Source organism: Synchiropus splendidus, chromosome 1 (genome assembly GCF_027744825.2).
Source record: "Synchiropus splendidus isolate RoL2022-P1 chromosome 1, RoL_Sspl_1.0, whole genome shotgun sequence".
Classification (NCBI taxonomy): domain Eukaryota; kingdom Metazoa; phylum Chordata; class Actinopteri; order Syngnathiformes; family Callionymidae; genus Synchiropus; species Synchiropus splendidus.
The window spans coordinates 49964598-49979997 of record NC_071334.1 but is presented as its reverse complement, the minus strand read 5'-3'; the positions used below and the strand labels follow the sequence as shown (position 1 = coordinate 49979997).

Genomic DNA, 15400 nt, shown 5'->3' with positions numbered 1-15400 from the left:
TCAGCTGTTTTATTTCATTTATTTATTTATTTCTCACAAAGTCATATTGTGTTTGAGCGTCTATGTTTTCGATGGCAAGTTTCCCTTCCAAATGAGCCGTTGTGTTCTTAAAGTAGAATCAAATCGTGAATTTTACATCCAAAATGTGGAGATGAGATGAGTGAGGTAGTGAGTGAGACCATCTGGGATTTTTCTCCAATTCGTTCGCACATCACAGTTTTTTTTAATTGTATGGTCGGAAAACAAAGTATTTAAAAATGCATTAAAGAAGCCTTTCAACTGGCTTGTCACTTCCAAGCGCCACCATGGAGGAAATGTCCAATTAAAAAAAGTGCCAAACAGCAACTTATGAGCGGGATTTTGAATTATTGAACGATGCGCTGTGTTTCCTTCTTTGACTGAAGAGAGGAGTCAGCAAAAGTCAGCGGACCGGAGTTTTCTTATCATAATCAAGGACCATATTTAGAGGCGGCGATTGCTTAACTGACAATAGGGTGCTAATGTATAAGCTGATCCATTTGAGCTGACACTCGCTGTAACTCCTACGACACTGTTAATGTATCAGTAAAAAAAAAAAATCAATGGACATAACTTTAAAGAGCTCTCAGATGGCTGTGTCGTGTCTGCACAACCCGCACGTGTGGAGAGAAAAACAACAACGCTCCATCAGCAGGTCAAGACCCTTTATTTCAACCGAAAAAAAAATGGAAAAAAATATTAACACAAACAAAACAGCCATTCATTCAATCTAGAACTGATAATAACACAAATGCTTTTTTTTTCTAAAACATAGTGGATAAAAATGTGTCACAAAGAACGTAGCTGCAAGAACAAAGGGTTTCAATGTGCACACCAGGTGCAGATATCACATGAAATAGCAGAAATATTGTGTTACAAAACAAAAGTCGAAGCAGATTATCCCTCCATGGACGTGAATGTGTAGTTAAAAGCGGTCAATTGTGTCGATTATCTTAGAGAATCAAGAGTCCTCATCGTCGTCGTAGAATCTATTCCTCTTGATCTGCTCCTCTACTGTCAGGGTACCGTCATCCCATCCACAAAGGTCATCCTCCTTGCGAGTCATGCCGCTCTCCTTCTCTGATCTTCTCTCTGTGCTTTCTTGCCAGTCCTTCCCAAAATCCAAAAGGTCATCGAGGGTTGACCCTTGCGGTGATCCCAGAGCAGATTGGCCAAAGATTTCTGGGTTGAAATCCGACAGGAGAGTGGAGCTTTGAGTGCTCAGGCCAGCAAATATATCCTCCAGGAAGCGCGACGCGCTAGTCTTTGGCTCATCGGTTAAAGAGAACGGCCCCTCGGCTTTATCTACGAAGCAATCTGTCTCCGAGAAGCAGTCTGCGGATTCGGTACATTTGGCACCCGCTGACACGACAGCATCGCCCCGCTCTGCCAATCGCCACACTTGGGTTGGCATCCTGTCAGAGTTTTCACTCGGCGAAGAAAGTGCTGCTCTTGAGCCTGTCTCGGATGAGGAGCGATGATCCTCTCCTTCATTAATCTCTCGGAACCAAATTTCGCAGTCGGCTCCAGTTGCCTCTTTGCTATTGTTGTTGTTTGTATTCAGAGTCTGTCCGTCTGTCACCCCCTCATCTGTTAACATGACATTTCCCACCTCTTCACGGTTCACCCCGCCATCGCCGCCCTTCTCATCCAACACACTTTCCATCTGCTCGCAGCGTCCATTCACATTCACCTCCTCTGCACCTTCTTCACTCTTCTTCTCTTCTGCCTGTGCACTTATGCTTTCCACAGCATTCTCCTCACTTTGGTCTTCCATTTTGGCGATGGAGTCGATTTCAGATTCCACTTGCTCCTCTGCTTCAGCGCTGCTGCTTGACCTTTCGGGTACTTGACTTTGAGTGTTATTAGGGGCTTCTTCTGCAACCAGTGGAGGTGAAAACTGCTCTTCAGTTGCCCCTGGGTCTCTTAGATCCTCTGGCAAACTGGCACTTGAATATCCTGGAGCATCGTTGGGCACTAGTGCTTGGTCACTATCTGGACTGATCACATCTTGCTCCTCTTCATGATTTGTAGGTGGCCATGATGGCTTAACCAATCTTAACTCTTCCTCAATGGTGAACGACTTTTGGGGGGAATCAGTTTGAGGAGGCCAAACTACAGAAATCTTACTAGCCGGTTTCCTACTTTCAGCCTCAGAAATGCTGACATCACCATCTACAGTAGTGAACTGGCCAGGAGTGGATCTGCAGTCTGGAGATTTCTTTTCAGGTGATGGGGATTTAACCAAACTCTTATTGTTCCACAGATCTTTGTGTGGCTTCTGTCCAAATCCCTCGTCATAATTTCCCTTTGATGCGAACAGCTGCATATAGTGGGGTTTGCAGTACATGCGTCCATGGAGAGCGGCGTAGTTGCCAAGACTGTTGAAAGCCAAAGCACATGAAAAGATTAGATACAAAGAGCAAAGGTTCTGACCCATCAGGAATTGTTTCACCTTAGCGTGCCTCTGCAGTGCTCGCAGCGAAAGCAGCTCTTATGAAAGTTTTGTTTGTCTGCGATCAGCGATTCCATGGGGTACACCCTCTTCCGACACACCCTGCACAGTTCGGACTCTGGAACTCGAATTTTCTGCAAAAAAAAAGGCAAATTGTTCCGTCACATAACCATTTCAAGTCACCGCAGTTCTTTGAACTCAAATGTTGGAGGGAGATGATGCAAATTGGGAAAAATGACTGGCTAACACAGAGAGTATATATGTAACCCAAATATCGTAAAATGAATGTTCACAAGACATTTTGAACACCAAACTCTTTCATCAACACATTAGTCCTGGCATTTATTTTTTGTATGGCAAAAATAGGCGGTAAAACGTTAGTCAACATCATTGCTTGTGAGGGAAAGCAATTCAAGTTCCAGTGAAAGTCCAATGTTGCTGAAATGCAATTCAAATGCAAAAAAAAAGTTAGATCGATTGAAGCATTCAATGTTAACACAACCTTCTCTTCAGGCAGTTACACCACCCACATACACTTGTTACACACACCGTCAGTAAAGCATCCTCATGCGCGGTGGCAAAGTTTACCCGTCCTGACGGTCTCCTGTTGATGTGTTACAGTCTGAGCGGTCCGCTGCTCTGTGACACTGAAGCCCAGGTTCTGGAACACTGCTTGACTTTCAGCCCACGACTGCTGAAAGTTTCTCAGCAGCTCCTCGGCAGAGGCCTCTGGAAGCATGTCGAGTGTTGGAACAGAACCTCTCACCACTTCTGCGTAGGACGGTGGGTTACCTCGGGTAAAGGAGCTCTCAGAATGCATCTCACTCCTCATCTCTCTGGTCATGTTTCCAAAGTCATCAATGCAGGAGAAGCCCTCTGTGAGTGAGGTCGCCTGAGAGTGACCGAACGGCTCTGAGTGGACCGAGTTTTGTTCCCGTCTTTCTATTTGTTCTCGGAGCTCTCTGGCAGCTTGGGAACTGTGCTGTCCCGTCTCAAAAACATCTTTAATGGCTTTCACGTTGAAAGACGGGATTTCCTCCGTTTTTGGAGTGTGCGGATCAGCATCGGTATCTTCTGTGTCACTTCCGAGTCGCTCTTTGATAACAATTGGCTCTTTTCTCGGATACACCTTTGGTTTTGGGGACTCAAATCTGTTGACAAGTTTGGACAAGTCCACTCTGGGGAGATCTTCTTTCATGAGGTCTATAGTCACAGCCTCGGCTCCTTCGTCCACATCAGGTCCAAGTCGTTCCGGGATTTCAATCGGATCCTTCCGAATGTAATTCCGGTTAATTTCGGCCTTTTGAGCCTCCTCAAAGAAAGACTTTTTATCCCTCACGGTCATCATCGAGTCCACCATTTCTGTGACATCCACTAATCCTTGCTCAGTTTGATCAGGGGTTTCTCTGTCGCAAGTAGACGATTGACTTATTTCAGTAGCCAAAAACTCCGGCACCGTCGTGTGAGGTGGAGGAGTTATTCCGACTGAGAGCTTTGAGGTGGTATCCCTCAGTTTCATAAGCTTCTCAGAGCGGCAAAGTGTAGGAGACGGTGAGGCTCTGCTCAATGTGGGTGTGTAGGTCTTTCGGGGAGGAGGTGGAGGTGTCCCCACTGACTTGTAAGGTGGAGGAGAAGGAGTTGCTCCGAGTGGGGAATCTATTCTCCTTGATTCAATACTTATGAAAGTGGGCGAGGGAGTGCGAATGCTCGCCAAGGGAGAACAGACGCTCTGATCTGCCGTCTCCTGATGCAATTTACTTTCATGAACAATCCGTTTCCCTTCAAACACCTTCTTCTCCGTTTTTGATGAGCCAATGCTGATTTTGGATATCTTTGTCCCACTGACGGTCTTGTCAGGCTTCGGCGGCACCGCGGGAGGCTCTTTTCTTTTCTCCTCATTCACCTCATGTGAAATACTTTCCTCTAAAAACAAAATCTTGGCCTGCAGAATGTTGCTCACGTACTGCAGCATGTCTTTAAGCTTTTTCTTATTTTGATGTTTAGCTAGTTCATTCAAGTTGTTTTTCTCCTCTAGGCTGAACGACCATAACGGAAGCCCCGTGATGATGAGACCAACAGTGTGGGAATCAATTTTACTTGGCGCCTCCACTAGATCTTTAATTTGAGTCAGGAGCCTTTGCATGACTTCAATTTTCTCCAAATGCGTCTTTTCTTCAGATCGCATTTCAATTTGACGGGTCATTTTGCCGCTCTCCTTGACCAGCACGCCCCGCACTTCTTTTGAGCTGCCGGTAATTTGATGGGTTTCCGCCTTTGGTTGCTTCATGAGGTGACTTTGCTGAGAAACGACCTGCTGCCCCTGACGGCTCTCTTGCGCGACACTTGCCATCATCACAGCCTCCTGGTGTTGTTGAACACGCTCCTCCGTCACGCTCTGTTTGCTGTGTGAGAGGAGTGCGTGGCCTTCAGCTGGAGGAGCTTTCTTCTTTAATTCCTTCGGCATTAAGACAGTAACAGCAGGCGAAAGTGTAACATCACTCTCATTCTTTTGTTTCTCTAAACGTGCTTCCATCCCAGGTGTGGCACCTAGCTTTTGGGTCTCCCTTACTTTTCTCTCAGAAACCACTTCAGTCTTCATCGTCCTCTGCTGACTGATAATTTCACTTTTTTGTGACTGACTGCTTTTCTTTTCAGTTTTGAAAACCTCCATCTCACTCAAGTGATCCTCCTCCTTTTTAGCTGGTGGCATTTTAAATGTTTTCACCTTGAAGCTTGGTGTAACCTTTGGAATCTTTGTGGGTTGAGATGGAATCACTTTCCCTTCTTGTGTGGGGCGTTCATTGATATTCTTCACATCTTCTGCTCTCGCCGGCGCCCCCGCCAGGCTCTGAGCATTTACATTCTCCTGGACAGCACTCTGTGAAGCTGTGATTGACTTGGTGCTGGATTTTTTAATCGACTGTTCATGAGTGACGGAAGTGACCACTTTAGAGTGTGACTGGACTTCAACACGTGCCGTCTCGCAATGTGATGATACGCCAACGGATTGTCTTTGGATGTCGGGGGTTGTTTGCGTTTTCTTAATGACCTCTGCCGGTGCCTTTTTAATGTCCTTGCTTAAGTCATTTCTTTGATCCGTGGACATGCTTGAATATCCAGTTTTTTTATTCATGTTGGAGATCAAAGGCTTTTTGGGAATTTGGGAAGGAGTCTTCTTTACTGAGGTGTCAGAAACTTCCCTGAGAATATTTGTACCAGCATTGTCTATTGTTGCTTCTCTGGCCACGTCTTTCGCCAAGTTCTGTGCAAGCGTAACGCCTGAGGCGGGAACAGGGGAAGGTGCTTTCATATTAACTGGCGGAGAGGTGGGAGTTGAAACTCCACTTTTCCCAATATCCTCTTTCTCCATCCGCTGCTGACGATATTTTTCTTCTGCAAGCATGAGCGGGGTTTTAAATTTACGGGCGTATGGCCTCGGCTTAGGTTCCGAAGCAGGCTCTGGGGTCGGAGGCAGTTTGATAGGCGGAATGAATACTTTTCGACGTGGTTGTGGACTTTCTTTTGGAACAGGTTTAATCGGTGGTATATTTGGCATCTCTGAGGCTGACACTGAAACCATTTCAGCTTGTGTTTGTCTTTTTTCTTCAATCTTTGTGGATGTTTTTATCTGAAGTTCCTGGGTAGCTGCTTTCGCTTCGGCTGTCAATCGCTGAGTACCATGAGGGTTTTGAGGCTCAGGCTGAGGCTGAGGACATGCCACCTTTTTCTGCCATTTGGGTTTAACTTGTATGGGCTTCTGGGGTTCCAGGGGATTGGGTACCTTATATAAAGGCTTTCCAATGGGTTTGCCATATTTAACAGTAGCTGGCTGAGGCGTGGTGTTGAGCTCTTCCATCATTGGCGGTGGAGGAAGAAAGTCTTGGCCAGGAAGAACTGGGGGTGGTGGTGGAGGTGGCGGTGGAAAGAACTCTGACTCAGCCTTCGAGCACACCACAGGAGACGGAGGAGGTGGGAGGTCACTGTCCTGCCTCGTAATAGTAGATGACAGGGTAGCAGGACACTCCAGTACCGGCGACGGCGGCGGAGGAAGGGATAGCTCAGACTCTGAAGATGGCGGCGGTGATGACGGTGGAGGGGGGAAGTGAATTTCTGGTTTACCCTTTTTAATCAAACCTTTCCCTCCGATCATATCAAGATTACGGTGATTGATCTTCAGATTTTTATGGCTTTCTTTTTGTGAGAGCATTTTACTGCCCTTCTGCTTCTCTGACGTCGCGTCAGACATCATCACGCTCTGCTTCTGCGTGACTGTTCTCTCCATCAATGTAGTCTGCACCTGTTTGGTTGTCTTTGCTTCAGATATTTGCTTCTGTGAAATGTTTTTTTGAGATGCGTTGTGTAAAACCTGCACTATGTCCACACCAGCTGCTTTGGTCTCTGAGCTCCCATTATTAGTCATTTGTTTGTTCTTTATCATAATGGGCTTGGGGGATTGTGTCTTCTGCGCGGGCAACACTTTCTGTTTATGGTCTTTCATGCTCATCTGTTGAGAGGACCCAGAAGTATTGTCTGTTTTGGATACAGTGGAAGAGTGGTCCTCTTGGGTGAGCACCTGCGTTTTCACTGATTTACTTTCATTGAGCCGCTGTGTGTGCTTCTGTGACTCACCAATCTGAGTCAGGTTCTTCACAGCTGGAGCTGAACAGTCACTCTCCCTCCTCGCCTCGTGTAAGCGTTCATGCTCCACCTGATTTACACTTAAAGGATTTTTCACAGATGCCTTTGCTTTCTTGTGAGTATACACGCGTTTTGGTTTGGTGTACTCTTTTTTTTGCATGAGACACTTGATAGTGCCTTGAACATCCCCTTTAACCACTTCTTCTTTTTCCACCTGTGTGGTTTCCTGGCCCTCGTACAGAGATTTAATAGATGTTTTCACATCTCCTTCAATGCTCCCCCTGCGCCGCATTCGTGGAGAATTTGTGGGCTCCAGGAACATCTGAATGGTGGCTTTAACGTCCCCCTGTTCGCTCACTTGATGCTGATAGGTCCTCTTCTCGCTGGAGGCTTCATGTAAACACAGCATTGCTGTGTGAATGTCTCCATGGACAATCTCCTCTTTTTCCACCTCTTTCACTGCTTGCTTAGCCTCCTCCAGGGACTTCAGCGTCCCTTTGATGTCACCTGGCACCAGATCATCAACAGTTACTTCTGTTTTCATCGTTACAGATCTCTCCAATGACTGCAGAGCACCTTGAATGTCTCCCCTGACAATTTCAGGCCTCTCTAACTCTCTGGATTGGTGCTGAGCCTCCTCTAGATATTTTAAGGTTGTGCTAATGTCCCCTTTCACCACCTCCTCCTTCTCCATCACCACTTTTTGATTGATGGCTTGAGACAGTGAATCCAAAGCTGCATTGACGTCGCCCTTAACAATATCATTTTTCTCCAGGTTTCTGTAAGTCACAGTCGGCTCCGTCATGAAGTCCTTCACAATGCTACCCACATCCCCAGGGACTATGTCTTCCTCTGCCACTGTGCGGCCGATCTCCTGTTGATTTTTCCGCAGTAGAATTTTGGTTTCCTCGATGTCACCACCGATGATCTGCTCCTTTTTCAACACTTCCACAGATTCACCTGATTCATACTGAAGTTGCCTCAGATAATCTAAGGCTCCAGACTCGATGCACGTGGTGTAAAAACTGACGTTGCCCCTCTCGGAATCTCCAACCCTGATCCTTTTGGTGGCATCGTCTCCTGCGTTGGAAAGAAGTCGGTGGAGTGTCTTGCTAACGTTACCTTGTATAATTTCCTCTTTCGCCATGCTTGCACCCTCTTCTTTGTTTAAGAGGGAATATATAGTCATCCTCACATCTCCTTTCTCATCTTCCTGAATCAGGATGCCACTCTTAGAGGAACCTTCGCTCTTCAGCAGGTTATTAATGGCCTCCTGAATGTCACCACGGACTACTTCCTCTTTCTCAACGCTTAAACCCTTTTCCTGGTTGAGGAGCTGCTCCAATGTGGTGTTGATGTTCCCCCGCTCCTCCTCATCAATGGTTATCCCTCGCTCTGTCGTCTCTCTCCGGTTCAGAAGGTTCATCATGATGTTGCTCAAATCTCCTCTAATAATTTCTTCCTTTTGTATCTGTGGGCTGTCCTGGTTCATCAGTTTGTATTTTGCCATGCGAACGTCTCCGATTTCATCTGCCTCGATGAGGATTCCTTGTGAGTTAACCATTTTCTGACAGTAAAGTTCCTCAAGCGTCTCCTTAATACTTTTACCAATAATCTCTTTCTTCTCCACGGTGCTCTCATTAAATTCATCAAAAGGAGTTCTCTCAAACAACCACGTTGTAGTCCTGACATCAGCTTTTGGTATTTCCTCTTTGGTGACGATGAGCTCAGTGCCATCCGTTTCTTTGATAGTGTCAAGCGGTTGCTTCTCAAAGAGCCAGACAGATTGCTTGACATCCCCTTTCATCACTTCCTCCTTAGTCACTCTTTCCATTCCGTCATACTCCGTGCCTTCACCGTGGATCTCGTCTATTGTGCGTGTTTCAAACATCCATGTTGCAGATCTTACGTCACCTTTTTGAATTTCACTCACACTCACCGTTCGGATTAATTTTTGAGACATTTCATCAGTCTCAAATCGATGTTTGTTTGTTTTCACGTCACCGCCTTGGACATCTGCAACAGTTTTTGACATGACTTTGATCTCTTCTGTGATTTTATCCAGAGGTTGCGTTTCAAACTTCCACCTTGCAGAACTTACATCCCCTTTATTAATGTCTTCTTCGGTGACAGCTTTGATGATGTAAACTTCCTCCGAATCACGGATGCAATCCAAAGGTTTTGTTTCAAAGAGCCATCGGGCTCCAACCACATCTCCTCGCAAAACCTCTTCCTTGGTCACTGTGGTGACTTCATGGTAGTGTCCGTCTTTGTCACGAATGGCATAAAGTGGCTGCGTCTCAAACATCATGGTGTAATTTTTGACGTCTCCTTTCTCTATTTCGCTTCTGATAGTGCTGGTGAGGTTGGAAATCTCAGTCTCTGTGGATGCCTCTTTAATCCTGTCTAAGGAGAAGGTTTCAAAAATGAAGCGGCCTTTGTCAACATCACCTCCTTGAATGTCAGTCACTGTACGGATTTCTCGGAGCTCATGGGATTCATCTTGAATGGAATCGATGGGGTGATTTTCAAACATCCAGGTGCAATTGACCACATTCCCTCTCTGGATGTCTTCAGCTTGTTGTGTTTTTAACTTCTGCATTGTTTCCTTGGAAGTGGAGCTCATTATGTCTGACGACTGGTTCTCAAAGATGTATTTCATCCTAGAAACATCTCCCGAGTGAATATCAATTTCAGTCACTCTTCTAAAAGACTCACTGTCCTCACTTCCAATGTTTTCAAGGTTCTCTGTTTCAAAAAGGAAACGGGCAAGACGCACGTCCTTTCCTTGGATGTCCTCTTGTTTCACTGTACAAGTCCTCAAAATGGTCTCTGACTCAGACTCGGAATGATCCCGTATGTTGTCTAGTGTCTGAGTCTCGAAGAGCCAAGTGCATGTTTTGACATCCCCTTTGTGCACCTCTTCGACATCTGACTCGCTCCTTTCCACCTTTTCGTACAAAACATCCATTGGTTGCGTTTCGAACAACCACCTGCAAGTTTTAACGTCTCCCTTTTGAATTTCAATGTCTGTCTTCACGCTGTTTTCTTCCACCTCCGAACTATTGAAATATTTGATGGCATCAAGCTGCTGAGTCTCAAACAACCACTTAGCTGTTTTGACATCCCCTGACTCAATCTCCTGCTTAGATATGCCTTTAATGATCTGAAACTTGTCAATGCTCTCGTCAAACTCGTCGATGGGTCGGGTCTCAAACATCCACCTACAGCTTCGCACGTCTCCCTTTACGATCTCCTCTCGCCTTACAGTCTTCACCTCGTGGTAATGGCCAGAGCTGTCTTGCATGGCATACATAGGAGTCGATTCGAAGAGAACTGTGTTGGATCTGACAGATCCACTGGTGACACCCTCCACTTGAATCTTTTGGGTTTCCTCGCATTTGCTTAAGTCCATACTTTCAAATCTTTCTTTGTAATTTGACACATCGCCTTTGTCGAGATCTTCAATGTTCACAGTTCTTGTGATTTTCTTTTTCTCCTCTCTTATATTTTCCAGCGGCTGGCTTTCAAAAACCCACTTCTGATGCCTCACATCTCCCCTTTCCTCTTCAGACGCAACCATTTTCTGAAGTTTTCCCACTTCACTGAGTTCCTTCAGGTTTTCCATAGGCACCGTTTCAAAGAGATGCTTTGCAGTTTGCACATCACCGCCGACGATCTCTTCAGAAGGCAATGGTCGTGCGTTGTCATTGTCTTTCAAAGTATCCATCGGCTGAGTCTCAAAAACTAAGCAGTGTTTCCTTACGTCAGCACCGATGATTTCTTCCTTCTGCCACCTGGAGCTTTCCCATTCTTCATCCTTAATGGTGTCCAGTGTCTTTGTTTCAAACAGCCAGCATCCTTTGTTGACGCCACCTTGCACGCTTTCATCTATTGAGATGCCACATATGAGCTTGACTTGTGCTGGGTCTTTGTTGATCATATCCAGAGGTTGGGTTTCAAACATCCAGCGAGACGTCTTCACGTCCCCCTTTTCTGTCTCTTCCCTGCTGATGGTGGTGATCTCCAGCATCTCTCCTGAATCGCCTCTGATGACACACATGGGCTGCGTCTCAAACATGCGTGTGGTCGTCTTCACATCCCCTCTGTTCTCTTCCCGCTCGGACTTGAGGCTCAGAATGCGGCTCTCCTCAATGGTTTCAGTCTTGCCCAGAGAATCCAAATGCTGCGTCTCGAACAGATATCTCGCTGTTTTAACATCACCCCCGGTGATGTCTTTTGTGACGACAGCTTCTGCATCTGCCTCATCTTCTTGATAAATCTTATTCAGGTAATCCAAAGGCTGAGTCTCAAAGAGCCAAGTGGCAGTGCGGACATCGCCTCGAGCGAGATCAGCTGTGTTTTTGGAGTGATCACTACCTCCACCGTCCTCGGTCCCTAACGCATCCATCGGTTGAGTCTCGAACATCCAAGCTGTGTACCTGACATCTTTTCCAGCGATGATTTCCTGTTGTGCAAGTTTGGTGTCCTCATCTTCATCTGGCGTGTCATCCTTAATTGTATCTAATGGCTTGTTCTCAAACATCCAGCGCCTGGACTCCACTTCTCCTCTGAGTATCTCATCCCACTCCACAGACTCCCTGTCAGGGCTGGAACACTCGCTGTGGCTGTTGCCATCGTTCTCGAACAGGAAGCAGGCTTGCTGGACATCTCCCACCACTTCCTCGCTTTCCAATTGCTTTATTTCTGCCTCGCTGAGCTGGTTTAAAAAGTCTTCCTCAAGGTTTTTGCGCACCTCAGGATGAATGTGCTTGTACAGACGCTTGAGCTCAGCCATGCTCTTGTTCGTAAAGTACTGCTCTTTGTGAGCGCTGAACTTTTGCTGGCCAGCTGTATGATGAGAAACGTCCTGCGATAGTTCAACATTCATGGGCGGAGGTGGAAAATAATCTGTTGACCCACGCGACTCCGTTGCTGCGGACACTGATGTCGAGGCAGATTGTACAGCAGACCTTTCGTGACTTGTAACTGTGGAAACTTTGGATGACTGGTTCACTGGTGTCCACTGGAACTGGTTGAAATCCACATCAACCTGCAGTTGATAATCGGTTTGGTGAAGGATTGTGTACTTATACATAAACAGAAATGTGGTCATACCAAAAATAAAATGCATAATTACAGGAGAAAATTTTTTTACAAGAAGACATACATTTGTTACTTTGCCTTTTCCAGCTTTGAAATGAAAAAGCAAAATTGTTTGGACGGCTAAATCCAATTCTGTCTCACTCTGACAGAGAGAGTTATGAAATGTTGAGCGATCGGCCATTATAACAGGAGGAGTGTAGGAAAGGAACTGTGCACATTTGCTGAAACTCAGTTAATTCCTCACCATTTGAGCTCTCTTTTATGACTTGACAGAAATGTGGCCGTAAAAAAACGGTTAACCCCAGCCTTTCCATCCTGTCATCAGATGTGACAGACAAATGGTGATAATGGTAAGAGCTGGATGAAATATGAAGAGGTAAAAGTGGGAAATACCGTCGCACGGTCAAACATGATCCCTGTCCATTGTACAGTCCCTCCAGGATTTCACAGTTTTATTATTGCGGGTCATGACAAAACTTTTAACTGCGGTTAAATTTGCAATCAGTCATGGTCATGGAACAACATGACAGGAAATAAGGACCTTTGCAAATGAGCTGGTATAAAAAGTAGTGTCAGATTTTAGCCTACAAAAAGCTCCAATATATAATATGAATATTTAAAGTGCAAAGAACACACACACAAAATAAGTAAATAAATAAGTGTACATACTCAATAAAAAAAAGATGAATGATAAATTGAGTCTGTCTTTTTTATGATCACGATCTGTGAGTAGTTTCTGGGCTGACAGCGTGTAGTGAGCGCTCGTTGTTTTGGTACGGGGCTCCTCACAAGGGCGGGACCTGATGGAGGTTTGAGTGTGAGTCTGAGAGGTAAAGCTGGGGAATGTTTTTGTGTTTTCCAGCTACTTATAACAGTAGCTGCTGATCTGTTGCACAGAGTCGGGATGTTGACAGTCACAAATAGCCTGCAGGGAGATGGATCAACACAACAAGGAGGGAGAGAATATGATGCCGCACATGCCGCGGTGAGGGGTGGGTGATTAGAGGCTGAAGTGACTGGTGGAATTTGAGGAAAAGTCGCAGTTATTGAACAAAATTTCAGCACCTTAAAACATCGCCATCTCCCGTTGAGTGTGGTATGTACTGGGCAGCATGGTAGTTGATTGAACAAGGTTGGCGCATGTGTTTCTTTCATGGTCAGTGTGGGGGTCAAAGGGTGCTTAGTGTAGGCTGATATTCGAGACCCTCTGATCGATGCGTCAAATCTTCCATCCATCTCGACAAACATAGCAGATCATTACCTTAATTTCCCTCGCCGGCGCTGCCTCCTCAATTGTTTTCTCATACTGCTGCTTCAAAGCCTGTGTGGAAACCTTTGGTAGGTCCTCTCCCCCGACAAGCATAACTGAATGAGACACAAGCAGAGGGCTCCCTTATTAACTCATTCATGGGGAGAGCTCGGGGGCATTGAAAAGTCAAATAAATTACTTCATTGAGGCAAAGCTTTTCTTTCCATTTTGGAGCCACACAGCGGGACTGCCCAATTTTTCCTTTTCAATATGCTACCTCACTTTGCTCTGATTAGATTTGCTGCCATGCTCTGAAAGGGAAATCATCTGTGCTCAAGCTGGCTTTTGAAGCTCATTCTTTATTCAGCATTTTTGGGAACAACTGCAGGACAACAGCAGACAAAACATGCAAACTGCTATTTAAAAGAAAGAAACAGCAAACCTGTTTGGTTGTAATGGCTTCCATGACTGGCAGCTAAATTGGTGTTGTGGATGCTTTGATCGTAGATTACCTTAGGAAAAAATACATAAATAACGTGAGTAGATCCAAACATAAAACACCACACTGAAAAGGTATCCATTTATAGTACACGCATGCTAGTTTTACAGGTGCGAGAGATGAACACGATAGTTCTAGTGAGGAAGCCTTTTCCGCACTATTTGACAACTGGTACCAGCGAGATGTACTGTATAAAGTGGCTGGAGAGCATGTGCTTTGTACTCCTGCATTAATAGTACCATAGGGATGCATCAAATATTCAGTGGCGGAATATGTTGAACCAAATTGTGCAAAAAGCGACATTTGATCGTGCAGCGCAGCTTGATTCTCGCTTTTAATCGACAAACTGATTTGAAATGATTTGACATGACTCCTCTTTCTTGCTCACGGTGTCAAGTATCAAGCGTGACCGGTTCCGACCGTCGTCATGGCGACACTTCAGCACAAAGTGTGATTCAAAGTCTGCATACAGTGTTGAACCTTTCGATGAATTTTAAAGTGTTGGAGAGTGAGAATAGTAGTTTGCAACGAGTGTTCAGCCAAACTATCTGGATCCTTCTGTTGTTTTATTATTAGCATATTCACTGTGACTAAGCTAACTGGTGTCTAAATGACAATTGTTGTGGGTTTATCTACTCTAATGCATTTTTGCCATCATTTTTATTTGAGGAATATAAATGAAAAATTTTGTAGTACTTTTCTTTGTCAAAAGCCAAAGCTAAAATTGTTTTTGTTTTTTTTAAAGTCATATATCATGAAGCATCTGAACAATTTCTTTGGGAAACATGTATCTATTGAATTGTTACTGTATTATTCTGGACTTGGCTTAAATTTGACTCTGTTTTGGCTACACATTTTGATTTTGGTGTCATATATGTGTTAATCAACACCAGCACAAGTGTCTCCTGAGTCAGAGGAACTCATAGATATCACCACTGTTTGATAGGCGAAGAAGTAATACCTCATGCTGATCGTGAAAAATGGCTGTAGTCGGCACGACTTCCCTCACACTGCTCCTCACTGTCACCTCCGATGAGCTGGAAATCTCCTGTTTAAAAAAAAAAAAAAAGGAAATTATTGTCAGAATCTTTGCAGCAGAGAGTTTAAGTGAATGTAGTTTAAACTACCAAAAATGAATTCTGCTTTAAAACAACAAAAAAGACAGTCCATTTCAACTGCAAAGGCAGAGCAATTTGAGGAAGAGGAAAGTGAACAATGTTATGTGAAGCTGAAGTATCCGCCATTGTTAACATTAAAGATGGATGGAGACCGTGTTCTGTGCCGCTGAAACGACTTGTCAGAGGAATCCTGATGTTCAGCCTCTTTCAAAGCTGGTGTCAAACATTCCACCTTAGAGCAGGCGGTGAAGAAATGCTGTTTTTAGTGCCAGGCAAACAGACGCGCTGTTTTCCCTCATAAATTCTGATGTAACAGT

At 45.0% G+C, this 15400-nt stretch overlaps 1 protein-coding gene across 5 annotated transcripts in view; it reads right to left on the bottom strand.

Annotated features, from left to right (window-relative positions):
- Nucleotides 1-2252: 2252 nt before the first annotated feature.
- xirp2a (xin actin binding repeat containing 2a) overlaps nucleotides 2253-15400 on the bottom strand; it is a 57474-nt gene continuing 44326 nt past the window's right edge. For 4 of the 5 annotated variants that reach the window (XM_053883414.1, XM_053883423.1, XM_053883439.1 and 1 more), the window contains 6 exons: nucleotides 14927-15013; nucleotides 13909-13978; nucleotides 13479-13582; nucleotides 3062-12164; nucleotides 2474-2607; nucleotides 2253-2399 (listed from right to left, as the gene is read on the bottom strand). In XM_053883414.1, coding sequence (XP_053739389.1) covers nucleotides 2513-2607; nucleotides 3062-12164; nucleotides 13479-13582; nucleotides 13909-13978; nucleotides 14927-15013 — 9459 coding nt within the window. In that variant the 3' untranslated portion in view covers nucleotides 2253-2399; nucleotides 2474-2512. The remainder of the gene's footprint in view (nucleotides 2400-2473; nucleotides 2608-3061; nucleotides 12165-13478; nucleotides 13583-13908; nucleotides 13979-14926; nucleotides 15014-15400) is intronic. The other variant, XM_053883432.1, reaches the window with a different exon arrangement.